The 20072-nt window shown below is 42.4% G+C and overlaps 1 protein-coding gene and 1 pseudogene across 1 annotated transcript; both read right to left on the bottom strand.

Moving 5' to 3' along the window:
• Window positions 1-255: 255 nt before the first annotated feature.
• LOC139456056 (sulfotransferase 6B1-like) lies at window positions 256-5326 on the bottom strand (annotated as a pseudogene).
• Window positions 5327-12171: 6845 nt separating this feature from the next.
• LOC139455319 (sulfotransferase 1B1-like) lies at window positions 12172-19760 on the bottom strand. The gene is made up of 6 exons (XM_071236870.1): window positions 19738-19760; window positions 18497-18696; window positions 16652-16975; window positions 14971-15074; window positions 14497-14680; window positions 12172-12287 (listed from the first exon to the last, which is right to left on the bottom strand). The coding sequence occupies exons 1-6, from the start codon at window positions 19758-19760 to the stop codon at window positions 12172-12174; spliced, it is 951 nt and encodes a 316-aa protein (XP_071092971.1).
• Between the last annotated feature and the right edge of the window lie 312 nt (window positions 19761-20072).

Below are 20072 nucleotides of genomic sequence, written 5' to 3'. Positions count from 1 at the left end.
CTTCTATCAGACGGTAGATGTTGGGGTGTTGGTGAGGAAGACTTCTATTCTGCTTGTTGTGGAAGCCTTCCAGGTTGTTGTTGGTCCTCGGGCCAGTGGTGTCATGGTGATTCCATAGGATAATCGGAAAGCGAGGATCATAATCTACCCAAGTCAATACCATGTAGTCGTTGAAGGTCTCAGCTCTGGGTAGATCAGGTGTGTGCTGCATCGCTTCTAGCCAGGCGTCTTGGACATCATCTGCAGGGAGAAGCGCTAGACCTGTTGTCCGTCTAATCCACTGTCGCACTGCCGGATCTGTAGCTGCTCATCTGTGGCAAAGGCAAGGAACTTATTTTCTTCTCCATCGCTGAATAGGAGGAAGCGGTCCCCATCTGATGTATGGCTCCAGGCATCATCTAAGTCCACGTGTGCTCTGGTTTGGGGCAGCACGGGTATGGTCTTCCTTCTGTGGTGGTAAAGGGCACTGCTCATGCTAGGGAAGGCAGGGAGGGCTTGGGCTTGGTCATGATCTTCGTCAGCGAGCTGTTGGTTGTAGAGCTGCTGTATCAGGGTTGTTTCCTCTCATGCTCTCTTCCTCATGTTGCTGACAAAACGAACTCGGTTTGAATTCTCCGGGGATGGTTGTCCTCTGACACATTCCTCACAAAATCACCAGCACGCCAGTGTTGTGCTGTCTGTCTTGTTGCATTCTTGTTGAACAAGTATCCTTCAAAGAGAACCTGCTGGGTACCGCGGGCTGACGTAACGTATTCTACAAGTCCCAGAGCCACGATTGTGAATGATGTAAAAGCAGTTGAGACAGTATTTAGCCAATGTGCATGATCACAAAATACATCTCATTAGATAAACAGTTTCTCATCTCAAACATCTCTAGTCTCCTTTCATAGGATTACATGAATTACATTTATTAACCTCAAAGGTCAAAGTATTTATCAAAACAACATATTAATTATTTGTTAGTAAAAGAACTTACGGTGACTTTGATCATTTTAATACCCTCACAAGATAACCGGCTCACAACAACTCACCCTTTATGAATTTAACATTGTTGTCGTAACAAAGACCTTAACTCAGAGTGTTGGGTCATACCATTACAGCTTAAGGTGAGTGCCCTAATTACCCCCTACTCAACTGTATGACGATTGGCAATAACAAGGTGTATGACAAATGGCCTGTCTGACTGATTGGAGGGAACCAGTAATCCAGTTCAGGACAGGAATTCGGTTAGAAAACACCATCAACGTTCCACGTCGTCGGGATAATCCGACACACAATCGGCCAGCGATACTGACCACGCTATCCCCATTTAAGTCGCGTACCAGAAACATGCTACGACCTAACTAAGGCAGGCAAACAAATAACCTTCTTGTGGATCCCCGCCCACGTAGGAATATACGGTAATGAAAACGCCGATAAAGCAGCTAAACTATCCCTCAAAATCCCAGAAATAAGCTTAAACTTACCCATCTCAAAATCAGAAATTAAAACTGTAAACAAGCAAAAAATCACCAAAAAATGGCATAACCTTTATCTAAACTCAAATAGCCAAATCAAAAAAGTGCTCAGCAAACCACTAACCAAACCAAAAATTCTCCATCCATCAAAAAAAATCGACAGAGTAATCACTAAACTCCAAACAGGACACACCAACCTAAATAACCACCTAAAAAAAATAAAAAAACACACTACAGGTAACTGCCCACATTGCAACCAACTTGAAACCCCAGAACACGCACTCATCCACTGCACACACTACCTCACACATCGAACCGCATTACAAACCACCCTCAATCTAAACAAGGCTCTCACTCTAGAAGCAATACTAAACCCACAAAATAAACTAGAAAACTTCAAGGCCTTAGGCGTATTCTTAATCAAAACGGAACTAATAAAACGCATCTAAAAACATAATAACCTACCAAATCAAAATCACATAAACAAACAAACATCCACCATACCCAGCTCCCTTAGTTCTCCTCCCCAACCCCATCGGCATCTATTCCAAATCTCAAAATTCCCAAATTATATATAAGCAACCCCAAAAGCCCCCTCTTAGGGTTGCACAGGCCACCTTCGCCCCTTTCGGAAACACATTAAATGGCCTGGCCGGGCCCGTGTGCGAAATACGCATCAGTCGGAAAGCGCACGTTAAATCTCCAAAGTAAGTAAGTAAGTAAGTAAGTAAGTAACATGCTACAATAATTGAAGTTAAACAGCGTCAACGACAGGCGACTGTACAAAAATCACTCACATATTTCATGTCTTCATAAACCAGATCGAGCACAGGTGCTGCTGGTGATCCTGCCAATTCTGCCTTCCATGTTAACAGATAGTCGGAGTAAGACCCGTAACACACTGGAACAGGTAAATTAAAATTTTGTATGTTCATGTAACTTGCTGCCATTCCTACACGCATTATCAAGTTGTTTAGTTGGATATATAGACCTGCGCCATGACTTTGGAATTAAGTTATTTTTATGAAAAAAAAACAATCTAGAAACGTATACAAAAGCAAGTCTAGCCAGCTCTAGCTAGCTCTATTCCACATAAGATTTCATAGACTAAATGTTCGTCTATTGGATATATTGAGTGAGAGTGTTGAGTGTAACGACGTTTTGAACAATATTTCCGTTATTATTTGGGGACGTGAGCTTAAGATGAGGTGAAACGGAGTTTAATGTCCTTTCAAGTTTATTGCATTTAAATAGCGACGTACACAAACGTGTTTGTGTGTGCGTGTGCGTATGCGAGGCTGCTTCTACTAGCCGGGATTTATGCGGGTTATTTAGTGCTAGCCCACTGAGATACCGTTCAGTTTAACACGAATACATCACGCAGACACCATATACCGACTCCGAGCCGACCATTGCCTTTACAAGTTTTATTCCTTAAATGCCGAACCCTGCAGGGTTACGAGTAGCTTCTTATAACGTCATTTGATATAATGCAGCTGAGGACCGAATCACAATCTATCGCTCTCCGGGCAGATGCTGTATCCATAACACCTCGGAGGCGGTCCGTGGTGTCTAAATGAACACGATCATCGGACCCTGATACATCTAAGGGACGCAACTCTATACGGTGAATATCAGCGTCTTAGACGAGTGGGCCATCTGATGCCCCCGAAAGCTCTTTACTTATATCAATATATCTAGACCACGTTGGAAAACACAATCATTATAAACCACACTCTCAGTAAATCAACATAGGATCCATATCCGAAGACTAGTACGTACGTTTGCCTGTTACAAATGCTTCTGTAAACTCGGCAAAGTCCCCTTCATACCCAAGAGGTGGTACCTCTGTAGTGGTTGAAATAGGACACACAGACATCTTTAGGATTGCGCATGATCTGGATACACTTGACCTTCTTCTCAACGATCTGTTTAGGGAGCATGCGCAGAGGTAAGTGGGAGTTCAGGACTCGAGGAGTAGGAATGGCGTCTATTCCATCTTTGAAGATTGTTTCCATCATCCGGGTTTCTTTTGTCTCCTTTCTGTACTCAATGACCCCACTTTTGAGCATCGCAATGACCTCCCATAACCAATGAGTACCTTAAAAAGAATAAAACAAAATTTGGAAATAATCCTGTTAAACAATAAGGTTAATCCATTGTAATCACATCTGTGTAAGGAATCTTGTACCTACCACATTTTGGATATGCGCAGATAATGACGTCATCGTCTTTCATTTCAATTTCGTTCATACTTTGTAAACTTTCAAACGGATTCCTTCGTTCCAACAAAACCAAGGGCGGTATAAATAGATACAGGCCATCATATACGATACACTTGCAGCCGTGGCCTTTGTAGTTCTTGAGATCCAGTACTTCCAGGCCTGGGATCGTCCTGAAAAACATGCAAGACATTTATGATAACGATCGAGTTTTTCTTTGCATAAAAGTAATAAATCCCTGCTTACTTGCTTTGATCAAAGATACATTGATAACTGCTTGCGGAACAGACATTCTATAGGAAAGGTAGGGACTGCTGACTGGGCATTATTCTGCACCGACTTTGGTCTGAAAGACATTACAAGACCATGCCACATAATGGATGAAATCCTTTTCTTTTACCCTCATCAGCATTGTCTCAGACCATCAAACTTGTTAATTTGTATCAAAATGTTTTGAATACCGAACTGAAAGTTTATTATTATACAACCATTGTCCATACACCACAGACCACAGCATATCCATGTTAATGAAAGAAATCACCATATATCGAAATATCTGAGGAAATCTCAAAGGAAGTTTTGGAATTAGCGAAGCCTCGTACCACGAAGGGTTTCGATGGGCATATTACGTTTCATACATATAAACTGACGTCCAAAAGAAACTTTACCAACTGAAAATATGAATTTCAGACGAAGTATAATTATTTTTTTCGATGAAGTCTATATAAAACACATAACCTAAATACAACAAAAGTGTATGCAGAAAATGTTAATCGTTTGTTAGATGTTTGCGAGACAACTCGCGAAAAAGTGAAAAACACGTGCACTAGGGACAACTGCAAATGCACGTGCGGGTAAGGGTATAAAACGACTGCAACGGCAAGTCAGACATCCACAGTGATAAAAAAAACACAAAAGAAATGCCACGACTCACAGTCGAACAACGTGAACGAGCCTTGGGTATGGTACAGATGGGAGCCACCCTAGCCCATATTGCACGAACCTTCGGTTGCTCCCATGTTGCCGTTACCAACTTGATGCAACGTTACAGACAGACAGGGCGGACCGCTGACAGGCCAAGAACAGGCAGACCCAGGGTGACCACGCCCCATGATGACCGGTACTTGCGTACCTTGCACCTCCGAAATCGCTTCCTGACAGTGACGTCATCGGCGACAAATGCCTTAGGTCACAGGGTTAGTCGACAGACAGTGGCCAGGAGACTCAGGGCTCATGGAATCAGGGCTTTTAGACCATACAGTGGACAGCTATTGACAGCGCAACATCGTCGTATGCGATTGAGATGGGCCCGGACTGTACGACGTTGGCAACGACATGACTGGCAGAGGGTTGTCTTCACTGACGAAAGTCGATTCCGTATGTTTAGGGCTGATGGAAGACAACGTGTTTACCGCCGAAGGGGTGACCGAACGGCGGCGTGTTGCGTGCAGGAGGTCGTACCATATGGTGGAGGGAGTGTCATGGTGGGGAGGGATCTGTGGGCAGGAGAGGACACCGCTGGTCATCGTTGACGGAAACTTGACAGCTCAGCGTTACATGGATAACATTCTTCTTCCAGTTGTCCTACCATTTCTCCAACAGCAGCCACGTGGTGTCATTTATCAGGATGACAACGCTTGGGCCCATACAGCCAGAATTGTCACTAACTTCCTCACAGCCAACAACGTCAACGCCCTGCCGTGGCCTGCACGCTCACCCGACATGTCCCCCATAGAACACCTCTGAGACTTGATGGATCGTCGTCTTCGACAACGACCACACTCTCCAGCCAACCAGCAAGAACTGATCTTGGCCCTCAAAGAAGAATGGCGTCAAATCCCACGTGACCTCATCAGACGACTGACTTTTTCTGTGCGTCGAAGAGTTTTTGCGTGTATTGAAGCATTTGGTGGTCAGACACGCTACTAATGACTTGTTATTGAACGTGAGCGATTGTTTATGTACTCTGCCTATTTTCCATGATTCAGAAAGCTCGAGTTTTGTACCACACCCAACTTTGGAGGGCTCTGACGTCATTCTCGGTCGCGGTATGGTTGTCATTTTCAGTTTTGAGTATGTTGATATATTGATCTTCTCAATACACTTTACTTCATGCATGTATGTTTTGTTGTTTATGAGCAAGAGTGATTTCAAACTCTGGTAAAGTTTCTTTTGGACGTCAGTTTATTTACATAGGGAACAGGATAGTCGACATGTCTACAATGACGAACGTAGTCAGTATTTCCTTTTTTGCGTTTATTACTCGTCAGACCAGCAATCCACCACTTACATTACACAGTAAGTGCTCGCCTCAACAAACATCACACACATCAGGACAGTGAATAATTTCAAAAGGGGATTCTATTTTAGGACTAGATTCGCTGTGCAGAGTTGCGTCCCTCGGGCCAAAAACCTATGATTGTTAGTTCGATTCCCGGTTCGCCCCAATTATGTTTCTAGGTTTGTCAGCACCATACACGTGCTCGTGGGTTTCACGGAAGTAGTAAACTGCATCACTTCGGGCTTTCCTCCAACAATAACCTGACACGCCGTGATATAACTACAATACTGTTAAAAACAGTAAATCTGACATTGACATGAATATGTATTTTCTTTTTCCTCTAAATCGAACCCACAATCATTGGGTTCTGGCGTGCCCAAGGGACGCAACTCTGCACAGCGAATTGCGGCCCCTTAGACGACTGGGCGACTTGTGAAATTATGACACGGGTGACAATGGTATGCGAGTTTATATGTTTAGAACAGTATGTCAGTTAATGTTTGAGGAAATCCACGCGTGGTGCAGGATTTAGACGTTTATTTGGGAAATACCCTTTGCACCAGTGAGGTAATTATAGCAGAGGCGAATAAGGGATTCAAACCCCCGATCAGCGGATCCTTTGCGTCTTAAGGGCGCAACTCTGCTCATCGATTTAAGGCACGAATTTGGCTACAGTGACTGACCTGTCAGCTATACCGAGTCACGCTTCCCTGTTTCTAACCTGATCCCCTGGTATTTCCTGACCCCCTGACCCCCCCCCCCCCCCCCCCCAAAAAAAAAAAACAAACAAACACACACACACACAACTTAAAACATTAATTTCCAACCCCTATCTAAAGTACCTACATCTAATCAACATACATGAATTAATCTGTGATTTTGACAAGTATAACGGTTGATGGCTATGTTCAAAGCCTTACACAGAAGACTTCATTTATGCACTAAATCATTGTCCTGATTGAAAATCACACCTTTGTCAACTTCCTACCCCTTTTATGCTTAATTACGTCCCGTGATTGCCTCAAAAGTGTCACATATTGTGTTCTTTATTGTCTTGTCTTTGGAAAAATTCATCATGATTCGGCAGCCCAGAACACGATGGTCATAAACTTCCTACTGATGGGGCAGTCTTTGCTTTCTCTGGCGGGGATGTCAAATGCTACCACTGTTTTGATTACTGTTAGCCCACAGTCTGTAGGTGGTGAACTTACATTTCATCCATTGTCACAGACCTTGGCAAGAACCTTTCTGGATCAGTTTCAAACAGAGCTAGATTATCACCTGACATGTGCTTGGTGTGTTTTTCATCAGATGTCATAGTTTGGGAACGAAACGAGTTGATACTTTCTTTACAGCCAAAGCTTTTGTGATAATGTACTCTCACCTGGGAAATGCCTACTTAACTAACAATATATGACGCTCAGTCATTTGTGGTAAGGTATCACCATATCGTAGTTTCCCTGGATCATTTCTGATGTGACGGGCCTTCCAGGACGGCGGGCGTCTTCAAGGCAGCCACTGTCACTGCTGCGTTTATACTATGTTGCCCAACTCTTTACAGTTGCGACCGCCTCCGTGGTCTAGTGGTAGAGCGTCCGCCCGGAGAGCGGAAGGTCCCGGGTTCGATCCCCGACCGCGTCATACCAAAAGACGTTAAAAGATGGTACTTGTTGTTACCCTGTCTGGCGCTCGGCATTAAGGGGCTAAAACAAGGACTGGTCTGCTCGGAGTCAGTGTACTGTGTCTGAGTATGGTATTCATGTTAAACTGCGGCATGGTATCTCAATGAGCTAGCACTATAAATCGGCATCAGTCCGGACTAGTACAAACAGCCACACACACACACGTGCATGCACGTCGCTATATAAGTGCAATAATCTTGGACGCGACGTTAAACCCCATCTCACCTCACCTGTAGAGTTGCAGAAGAAGGGATATGTTTCTGTAGTGTTGTTCACACACCTTCATGGATGGCGTTTCGCATTAAGCTCTTTTTGCAAGTACTTGATTACTTCATGCTCCTCAAATTTGTCCATGTTTCCAAAGGTCACAGACCCTTGATATTTTACTGACATGCAGCACTGAAACAATTTGCTCAACTGACTCAAGTTTTTTTGTGGACATGTAACTTTATTACATCATGTATTGTCCACGACAAAATATATCTCGTGATATAACGCAAGTCCTTCCATTGCAGGCTCACAACTTATCGTTCAACCAATACATAGCTTCATAGGGTCACAAGCGGAACTGAGGATTTGAAAAACATCACACAACAAAATGCAATTGGGTGAAAGGTGACTTACTTAAGTCCTCGAGTGCCGCCATGCTGGATGCCAAGCGAGCGTCAGATGACTGAGTTGAGATTCAGCTCTGGTACAAGGCTGGCGCATTCGATTCGCGAGCTGTACAATCCAGCTCTCACAGGCACATGACGAAAATGGGTAATGCTCAAAAGAACGCGGTGTGGCAGCAGCTGGTTACGTAACGCACACCCATACACCACGACGGTCATCGACCTAGTTTGTGAACATGACCTTTGCTCGTAGTGTGATACTTGGTGCTAAGTGTTCTTTAAGCAACCCTGTGTACGGCTTGCCCAAAAAGTCGAAGTGTTCTAAGTTATGATAGTTTTGATTCCACGGGGATGACGGGGGGTGCGGGGTGTGGGGTGCAGGGTGCAGGGTGCAGGGTGCGGGGTGCGGGGTGCGGGGTGCGGGGTGCGGGGTGCGGGAATGGGTTTTGCAAACGTTATTATCCACGAGCGATTGTTGTTATCACGAGGCTACGCATCTCCCTGTGGCGTTTGTGTGTATCGTCACTTGATAGTCTAATGTGTATTTTCAATCAAATGTTAATATCAAGATTTGCAGCAGCCTGAAGACAAGGGATGTCCCATCGTTTGAATTTTTACATACGGATCAGCATTTTTTGCCGAACCATTGGGTAAAAAGTTAACAGAACAAGCAGCTAAAGCTATGTTCTATGTTTTATGCCAAGGACGGAAATTAAAAGTATCACTTAAATGTGACTGTTCTGCCTACTTTCAATACAGTTTCCTTAATTCAAGAACGGAGCACATGCCTAGTTCAAGACATTCTACTGTGACAGATTCTTGATATTCGGGAGTCCACGAACTTGTAAATAGGCTCTACCACGTGCTGCTAATGCCACATAGTTGACCCACTGTATTGACGTCTATGATTGTAAACCTAATCATGTGTGTTTCAAATATAATTTGTTGCTCGTTCACTGATCGCGTGTGGCTATTTACTGATTTTAGACTATTATTTCGCTATTATGCCCCGGTTATATCAAGTAACGGACGCGTCATTTACCAAAGTAATATTGTGAATATCCGACCAAACAAAAATGTAATATCATTATGTCTATAACTGATTGTAAATTAATTAGACGTCTAGCTAGCTATATCTATCAAGCGATGTCACTTCGTAGTACATTATTCTCAGAATAAAACATTCTGTGTGCGTCACGTCCATTGTAATACAAATGTAACCCTGGGCCTACACTTACGAAATAAACCGAATTGATTGATTCATATACTGATTTCACAATCTACAGTAAACTACGTGAGGTGAGGTGGGGTGAAATTGGGTTTAACGTCGCGTCCAAGATTATTGCACTTATATAGCGACGTGCATGCACGTGTGTGTGTGTGTGTGTGGCTGCTTGTACTAGTCCGGACTAATGCCGATTTATAGTGCTATCCCACTGAGATACCATGTCGCAGTTTAACATGGATACCCCACTCAGACACAGTATACTGACTCCGAGCCGACCAGTCCTTGTTTTAGCCCCTTAATGCCGAAAGCCAGACAGGGTAACAAGTACCATCTTTTAACGTCCTTTGGTGTGACGCGGCCGGGGATCGAACCCCGGACCTTCCGCTCTCCGGGCGGACGCTCTACCTCTAGACCACGGAGGCGGTCCTATAAACTAGGTTTATGACGAACACGCTTATAACGAACTGACGGTTATAACGAACTATTTTTTTAGTCCTGTCCATTTGCTGTGTATATTCCCTACATTTGCTTATAACGAACTACGGTTATAACGAATTAAAATTAGTGGTCCCTTTGAGTTCGTTATAACCGTAGTTTACTGTAGTTCTGTACGAACCTTCGAATATCAAATTGGGAATCAACTGGTAACAATATGCACATGATATGGCAATCAGCCAACAAATTAGTTTGTAATAAATGTGTTATGTACAGTTTCCTTCACTTTTCACAAACCTATATGATCATGTTTTGCGTTTATATTTCATTATTTCCATTATGTTTTGCTGTTGCGTTATCCGGTGTAGTTGCTGATATGGTCCGATATGGCTGATTTGCTGATTTACCATTACGGATTTGATGGTTGAAGTTTTGTGCTCTTTGGGATGTTTCACCTACGTAGGATTGTTCACAATTACAGTCAGTTTTAACTGGCTCTGGGTATCCTGTTTCGACGTATTTATTTGTGTTCGTAGCCAGACTTTGGGGTATTATGATTGTACTTAATGACAAGGAACATAAACTCGGTCAATACGCGGATGACACCTATGTGAGATGTCACCGAGTCTCAGGGCTTCAATATATACACTTTCAATATTCTATAGAATGTCAGGACTGAAAAATAAACATTTATAACACTAAGATAATATGGATAGGTGCGATGACATGAAGTCCAGTTAGATTATGTCATGAAGTTTGAGGAATAGTTCTAAATGCACAATTCGATAATCTTTGCAATGACAGGGGCAAATATAACAAAATACAACTACTATCAGTTACCTTTTTAAGGAGGATGCAATTGCAGCTTAGGAAAGGTACAGGTCTTGTTTTAAAACTAATCAAACTGATTTAGAAAACATTTTACTTGAACCATTATGGTTCCATCATCAGTTCAAAAACTGACGGCATTTTGTTAACAATTGGTTCCACAATGGTGAATATACAATTCTGCACACCTCTGAATATTCTGAAGGAAAAGGATACATTAAAGATGACTTTCACACATGCAGCATTGCCTTGTTCACGTACAGCGCATTTAAACTTGACCTGATGTTCGTAAAACAAATAATCCGCCATTTCTTGTCATTCATAAATTACTGTCTATGTCATTTTTCTGTTCAATGTTGGATGAATTGGAACGTCAGAATAGTACTGTGTCGTTCAGCTGCAATTAAGGTTAGTGATGACAGCGTGACGTCATGTTGAAATTAGGGTCATACATCACTCTGTGACGTTTAAGCTGAAGGAGGGTCAGTGATCACAGCTCTCCGGGGATGGTGGAGAAGCCTCGTGGTTAAAGCGTTCGCACGTCAGGCCAAAGGCGAAGCGCATCTCTGTTGTCGCCCACCGTGATATTGCTGGAATAATAAGCGGTGTAAAATCATACTCACTCACTCTCAGCTACCGTTCTAGACAAATTAATATCTAATAAATTGCACGTTCCAAATTAAGTCAAATTGATACGCTAGGGCGATACTGCACGTGTAAAATGATTTTATGAAGCAAAAGTGATATTGCACACATGGGTATCATGTATCTCACTATATCAGTTCACGTGAAACCAATGTATGACCTCACACCGGTGTATGTACACAACATATAGAGTCTAACTATATCAACTCTAAGCCAGGACATTGAATAAAGATAAAATATGTCCTGCACATGTACACAACATATACAGTCTAATTATATCAACTCTAAGCCAGGACAGGGAATAAAGATAAAATATGTCCTGCACATGTACACAACATATAAAATCTAACTATATCAACTCTAAGCCAGGACAGCGAATAAAGATAAAATATGTCCTACACATGTACACAACATATACAGTCTAACGTTTAACTATATCAACTCTAAGCCAGAACAGCGAAAAAATATAAAATATGTCCTGCACATGTACACAACATATAAAGTCTAATTATATCAACTCTTAAGCCAGGACAGGGAATAAAGATAAAATATGTCCTGGCATCATCCCTTGGATATATAAGTCGTCCTGCAATGCTATAACTTTAGATCAGGAGGACGGTAAATGTTGGGGCAATTACGTTTGTAAACATCCACGGATAATCCCCTGTACTTCTGCGTAGTGTTTTATGAAGCAAATTGTCACTGCACACTTAGCTTCTTGAGTATCATACATTTCACTAGATACCGGTTCACATGAAACCCATGTATTTGGTATGACCTCACACCGGTGTATAGGTAAACTCGAAGCCAGAATCCTTCATCTTCTCGTTCCATATTTGATCAAATTTCTCGTTTTCTGCCACAGTGAACCACTTCTTCCAGTCCCCGATCTCACCTGAAACAGAGAAACGAATGTATCCAAGCCAGCGTACTTTAAACATTCATACATCTGTCAATGAGCCGGATAATGGAAGCATATTAATAGACTACAAATACAGTGCACGCTAGTGAAATCTGTAACACAAAAATCTTGATAATGCATGAGTATACCATGATGACAATAATACCGAAACATTTGATTAACGGGTGTTGAAAATAACACCACCACCACCACCTTCAGCACCACTACTACTCCTACTACTACTTCTACCACCTGTTACAAGTCCCGGAAAGCCGTCTCAAAATCTTTGGTCTGAGATCTTTCCAGTTCTGCGCTTCCTCGCTATGGAACAAACTTCCATCTGATCTCAAGCTGTCGCCATCGATTTCATCATTTAAGGCTCATCTGAAAAAAACACCTTTACAGACAACACTATCAACTTTACGTCCATTTCATTAGCATTATTTGCTAAAACTATGTAGTGCCATGAGCATTAACTTGGTGAATGGAATCTGGCGCAGTATAAATAGACCACTACCACTACTACCACTACCACTACCACTACGAGGGAGAATAAGTTCGAGAAAGTACTATTCTCATCGGGATAATAAGGAGAGCAAGCGCGTTGACCACATGGTATCACGCATCCATGCGGACAGCGTCTAAAACGCAAGAATCATATTTTCAGGTCATTTCGTGTTTTGTGTCCTGATTTGACAAGTCGAGTTTTTTCATAGTGTCTAAATCTCACATTGTAGTACAAAACACGCTAAGCCAGATCCCAAGAACGCAAGAAGTTAAAATCTTGTGTTCTTGCGATCTCGAACTTTTTGCACATTGAGCTCTTTTTCAATGGTCGAGAATAGAGAACCCAAGAATGTCGTAACAGTATTTCATAGATTTGACGTGCTATGTTGGTGCCATTTCCGAGGTAAAACTACAGTTTGTGCCTCTTCAAAACAATGTGTAAATGCGGCGGATATTCCAGCGTTCTAACGTTGACAATTACACTCAATGGCATTTTACTCATGCTGTATCAGCTAAATTCAATGACGTAAACTATGGATACAATACGGGCAATTATTGTTAAATACATATCATGCCTAACCAAGCAACTGCTTTATGTTTTGTTTACTCAAACCGGAAAGAATAAGGCCACGCCCACGAACGGACTTTTTTCCCTTGATTTGTTCATGTCGAAAGGGTGCGGGGTTCCTTGTATTATTGCGCTGAACGATGTCGATGAATTCTTTTTGCTGTCAACAGATTTCCTTTATGTTCATGATTAGATAAATAGTTCTGTGAAGTTATAATTGTTCAGTTGTTCAAGTTTCAAACTGTAACATCTTTTACTGAAATTATTTCATCAGAAAACTTTGATGTTGTATATAACACATGTTTATATCTATATAAAGTCCAACGGCTAAGCGAAACTTAAATCGACTACTTCGTTGGCATGCGTAGTTCATGCAATCAACCATTGTCTGTATTATGGGCCTATGGCCTTCTTACTGAATAAACTGCCTGTCTGTCTGTCTGTCTTTGTTGACGCATTTATTTATAAGAATTAACTGCAATATGTTTTTTTTGGTGTTCTTGGAGGTATAAACGTAAACATTGGTGTGCACACTTTGCGTTTATATGTTCATAAACGTAAACAAATAAAGTCTATTCTTAATTAATGTCAAGTCCACTCAAAGTGGATGACAGTATTTGAAACCACATTAACTCCTATATTTTTGTAATTAATGTCTCGAGTCCTTCATTATGGATTCATTGTATTGATATGGCCAATTGTCCAGTCATTGTCTGGTGCACGTATTTCACCACCGACCCTGATTACTTGGAAGGCTCCTTTCGTCATATGAGACACTGCAGATTAAATGGCCTGTGTTTCAGTGTGGGACAGGGCCGAAGCTCTAGCCGAACGTGGTCACCCAACACTATGCTCAGCCCAGTCAGCGTTGCCTAACTTATTTATGACCTGTGCACTAAATACAACAAGGACCATGAGTCACCACCATTGGGAAATTAGTTATAGGCAATCCAAGATGTGTACGAATCCACACCGGGAACGCTTGATGTTAAGTTTTGTCTTGGATCTAAGGATCCGACGTACAGGCAAAATTAGGTTGTATACCTCACAGGAAGCTGAGAATGCCTTTTGGAATGTTAATTGATCTGTTGTCCGGGGTTTCCAGAATTTAAGTGGGACGTGTTGTACCTTTCCTATAGAACGTCCCTTTGGTGCCATCTTTCCATAGCTTTATGGGAAGTCCAACTTTCATTTCCTCGTCAACTTTTTTCATCTTCTTAAAGGAACAAGCAAGCGTAACCTCTTCACAGAACTGGTCTGTACTCCTCAGGCTTAGAAATTTGGCGATGTCTTTAACAGTCGTGACAGGGTCCTGGAAGTAGTGGTATAAAATGTTGAGGCGCCTCGCCAAGGTTGAAATGATTATAGTTCCGTTCATTCGTGCAATTCTGTGCGATGAGCATTCGTTGGTGAAGACCAATTCTAGCCCGGATCTCTACACAGGGCTTCACTCAAAATACTATTATGTTAATGGGACAGGACTTTGAAAAATATGGTAACCTTGATGTACATGAAGGTTAATTCTATAGGTTATTTGGTCATCAATGCTATCCATAAAGGTCTGAAGCTTATAGAAAAAGCCTTCTGTTGTTCAATACTCACAAATTTCATGTCCTCATAAAACAAATTAAGGACAGGTAATTCTGGCGAAGCTGCCACTTCAGCTTTCCACGCTAGCAGATAGGTGGAATAGGATCCAAACGGCACTGAAAATGAATGAAGATAAACTTGAAACAATATGCCGTATAACCAAAACCATTCACAATAACATCAAGTTCCTGTCCATATCTCCCATATCTTAACCCAGACTAGCGATAGCCGTTGTGCTAAGATCGCATTGTATGTCATGACCCCGTATGGACTGGAGTTCGACCCTGCCTCAGGACGGGAACAAGGTCATTAGCGTTGCAAGAAGCACAGGATCCATTGCCCTCGTTTAACGTCGTCGCGCTGGCGTTGTTCTAGGTCATGATAAAAGGCCTTTGAAGGTCATCAAACACTATCGAGTTATAAATAGTTTGTTGTGCGGATATAGATTTAAAGCAACAAACAGCCTTTCCATAATCATAAGAAATCTCAGCTAAAATGAGAATCCGTTCCGCGATTGCGACTCTATCAAAAGCATGTCCTTATGAATCACTACAAAATAGGGGCGACCGGGTAGCCTTGTGGTTAAAGCGTTCGCTCGTCTCGCCAAAGACCCGGGTTCGATTCCCGACATGGGTACAATGTGCGAAGCCCATTTCTGGTGTCCCCCACCGTGATATTGCTGGAATATTGCTAAAAGCGTCGTAAAACCATACTCAGTCTGTCAGTCACTATACAATATTGATGACACCAGGTGTTCGCAAACTGACTAAAGTCCCTTCAAAGGTTGGAAAGGAAGAATATAGTTATATTAACTTAACTGAAACGATAACTCATTATAGTGAGGTTCAGGTAATCTTAGTTTCACTGTGCGGAGTCGTATACAAGATGCCATCAAAGTTGCATCAGTGGTTCCTACAATCAGGATATGAAGGCAGCTGGAGTTGTATGCTATTATCATCTATGCTACGCCCGGACAGTTAGGTTGCTTTTCGCAATTTTTAGCATATCACGGCATGTGGGGGAATCGAATCTGGTCCCTTTGCATGACGAGCATATGTATATTCTCCGTGCATAGACACTGTGCGAACCCTGCCTCACGCTGAGTCATTGAGGTAGAGCAGATGACCAGAATTTGACCCCGTCGCGTTCGAGATTATTGCACTTATATAGCAACGTGCAAGCGCATGTGTGTGTGACTGTACTTAGAGCACACTGAGAAATAATGCCGCATTTGAACATGGATATCACATCTTAACACTGTTTACTGACTCCGAGCCTATCAGTATTTGTCCTATCTCCTTAATGACGAGCGCCGGGGAGGGTAACAACAGGTACTAACTCTTAAGGTCTTTTGACATGACCCGCCTGGGGATCGAACCACCTACCTCCTGCTCTATGGACAGACGCTCTATCATCCAGACCGAGGAGGCGGTCAGATGACCACAAGGCTATGGCACGTGTTGCAGATTTTGCCAAGCGAGAAACATTACCGTTTGTGCGATATTATCTGAGATGTCATTGGTCGGAACACTCGATGACTTCCCTCTCGTTGGAACCAGGCCTTTGCCTGATTCGTTGGTTTAACATAGCGACTACTCCACAACGTGGCCATATGTATTCAAGGTTGATGGAGGGATGTTGTGTACACAGGACCGTGAAGTAATGACTGTGATCAACCACTCGCTGTACTTACTTTTCCCTGACAAAAACGCCTCTGTAAACTCAGCGAAGTCTCCATCATAGCCATACGGTTTCTCCATATCTCTGCAGTGGTTGAAAAAGGACACACAGGCATCTTTAGGGTTGCGCATGATCTGAATACACTTGAGTTTCTTCTCCACGACCTGTGTAGGGAGCATGCGCAGAGGGAGGTGGGTGTTGAAGACCCGTGGAGGCGGCACTGCTTCTATTCCTTCCTTGAAGATGAATTCCATCATCCGGGTCTCTTTCACATCCTTCTGGTACTGGATGGTCCCACTCTTTAGCATCTCGATGACTTCCCACAGCCAATGGGTTCCTAAAACAGTAATTTACAGTCAATCTTTCTAAAAAAAATGTAACTTCAATTGGAACATCATTTTTTTAGTTGTATCAAAATATGAAAGGTTTTCTATGTAACATATGACGTAACAAATGTTATATATTTGGGATAACACTTGCTTAGTTGAGTAGAGATACTAGTACTTTTGGGGGTTCTAGTCTCATCTGGGATTCGATCCCACATTGCCAGAGTGAGGCACCTTATCGCAAATGGCAGTGTGGGTTCGAATCCCGGATGGGACTCAACCACCCAAAAAAGTTCTCGAATCTGTATCACTTGTTACATTCGACCACTTTTTAAATGGCATTGTGAGTATATAACATATAACATGTCTAGGAACATTCAGCTTGATGGAATTGGAAAACATTAGATCTCCCTTGTCCCATCCAGGTGATCTAAAGGAAATATCTGCGCTGCGTGTATGGGTGTGTGGGGGATTGGGGTTGGGGTGGAGGGTATTGAGGGGGTGCTTGAATTTTCGGTTTGGTCACAACTTGTGATGGATTTGATTATCAGGGTGTCCTTTACCTCCTCCGTATACTGAATGAGAGTCTCAGAAATGATATTCAATAACAGGATCACGCCAGCAGGACGATATATAATAGTGTTAATAGTGACTAATGTTACTGTTGAGCATAAAGGTTATTTTACAGTGTTACCATATCAAAAAATAATTCTAAAGATCATCTTGGAGGACGGTCGGCCCTGTAGCCTAAGAGGCTACACCGAACTCTGCAGACATTGATCCTTTAGCCGTGCCAACATCGGATATTCTATCACACATTCGTCTAAGCACCATACCCGTGATCAATGATTATGTGTAAACGTCTATCACTGGCGTTAAATCAGGCATTGCTCCGCCATTCAGCTGACACCCTGTGATATCACTGAGATGCAGGTCAAAGCAGCGTTAAACCAACGCTAGGAAGTTTCTCGGGACGTCTCGAATGAATCCAGTGTTACTTGAGCTCGGGGTAACCCAATGGGGTTCTGAGGTAGGAAAAGTCCTCAGTACATCATGCTAGTTGTAATTAAGGCCCGTCTGAAATGGGGATAGGGTGGTAAGGCTTGGTGTGATTCTCATCTTACCCTGATGGCGTGTTGCTCTCAGTCAGAGGTTTCAGCTATTTCATACTTAGATCTATGCATAACGATTCACTACCATATGACTTCCATATCTTCCCGTGCTTTTTCAGGTGAACAACTGACTTGCCTTTGCATGTGTTTGTGACGGGTGCCACCGGTGGGGCATGATACGCTGACCTTTCCGCGAACACCTGGTGTCATCACTATAAATAGTCCTTCATAAACATATGCTCATTGTATAGGCGGAATCGTATACTCGATTCTGCTTTCAGCAGATATTTCTTATCAATATCGAAAGGGTTTTTTACATTTATTTAGATTTCTGGTGTGGCTGTGATGCAGCTGGAATAGTGAGGGCTGCGGCGTTAAATAATATTCATTCACTCATTGCGGGGCATACCGTGTACCTACCACATTTGGGATACGCACAGATGATGATATCATCATCCTTTAGTTCAGCTTCTTTGATACTTTTGATTTTGTCTTTATTGTTACTCCCCTTCAACATGGATGGACGCAGCGCATAGAGGTAGAGTTCATCATACTTGAAACAGTAGAACCCGTGCCCTTTCGAATTTCTCAGATCGAGCAGCACTCTAGTGTCGGGAACCCTGGAAAACACCGTTTATGGTCAAGATATGTATTTACTGTGCTAGATAACATCCTTATCTATATACCCATCCATCCACCAACCTACCTACCTGTCTACCTACCCACAAAGCTACCTCACTAACGACCTACCAACCTGTCAATGACAGATATATCATGCAGACAAATCACTAAAATTGAGGCTGCCGATAATTTCGTCCCGTCCCGTCCCGTAGGTAACATCCTTATCCATATCTGTCTATGTATCCATCCATCCATCCATCCATCAAAACACCTACCGACTTTTCTACATGCCTACATACCTACCACCAATGTACCTACCTACCTCAAAACCTACCTGCCAATGTCTATTTATTGTGCAGAAAAAACACTCTAAAATCGAGGCTGCCAGTATTTGAGTCCCGTCCCCCCTGTTTGCTAGAAACCCATATCAAGCTGATATAACGGAAACATCGTTCAGGGTGGCGTTAAACCATACACACTTATTGCGTATCAAAGACCATTCTTGTATATATATATCCTTACGTCAACTATTGTCGACCTGAAACAATGCAACTGATTATGATCTACAAACAATCAAATCATAAAAGATATTACATTTTGTTGTCATTCCCATTTTAAAGACATGATGATTATTGTCGATTGTTGGGAAAAGTCAATTACCTCAACAACGTTCTTATTATGTAGCTCACAACATTGTAACCTAATTGCCAGGCGTCCTGGCACGATATGTGGCGTCGCCAATGGAATGTCAGAACATAAACACATGTTAGCATGAGGCCGGGCCTGACGTGTCCCGGCAAAGTTTGTCCTTCTGTGCACAGGCCTTGCAATAATAGTGAAGGAGCCTGTGAAATAAGCCTGTGTTGATGATATACAGATCACAATGACCTAGCTGTCGTGTTGGAAAACGAATCCCGTCTATGCACAAGGAATACCTTAAAGAGGTAATAACGCAAATACTTTGTCAATAAGCACAAGCTTGTACAAAAGGTAGTTCTGAGAAATAATTCAGGAAACTATGATCTTCACAAAAGACTTACATCACAGACTTTTCTGTGGCCATGTTGAATGTCAGTCGTGTTGTTCAGTGCAGTAATGTATTGACAGTTTCCAGGTTACGTAAGTGATAAGCCACACTAGGTCAGGCGTGCTTGTCTCATCCAAAGATTGTGTCAGTGGTCTCAGGTCACGAGATAAAAAAGTCACTTGACAAAACGAATTTCCTCCATATATATGTGTTAACTTTAACCACATCAATGTGTTTATGAAGACATAATAAATCCAGAAATAATATTTTAAGTATTTCCTTTTTTTCATCTTAGGGTGAAAATCATATGGTCAATGAAACAGATTGGAAGCTTAATTGAAAGCTCGA

Source organism: Haliotis cracherodii, unplaced genomic scaffold (assembly GCF_022045235.1).
Source record: "Haliotis cracherodii isolate W230 unplaced genomic scaffold, xgHalCrac1.p SCAF_11, whole genome shotgun sequence".
In the NCBI taxonomy this organism is placed as follows: Eukaryota; Metazoa; Mollusca; class Gastropoda; order Lepetellida; family Haliotidae; genus Haliotis; species Haliotis cracherodii.
Note: the sequence above shows the minus strand (reverse complement) of the source record. Positions and strands in the feature narration are given on the sequence as shown.

Bases quoted from the DNA above. Each gene is read 5' to 3' on its own strand.
- LOC139455319 (XM_071236870.1), bottom strand. From the start codon at position 19,760: ATGGCCACAGAAAAGTCTGTGAT. The intron at 18,697-19,737 runs GTAAGTCTTTTG...GGTGTTTTCCAG, and splicing joins GCCACAGAAAAGTCTGTGAT to GGTTCCCGACACTAGAGTGC. The intron at 12,288-14,496 runs GTACAACACGTC...TCTCTGTTTCAG, and splicing joins AGGGACGTTCTATAGGAAAG to GTGAGATCGGGGACTGGAAG.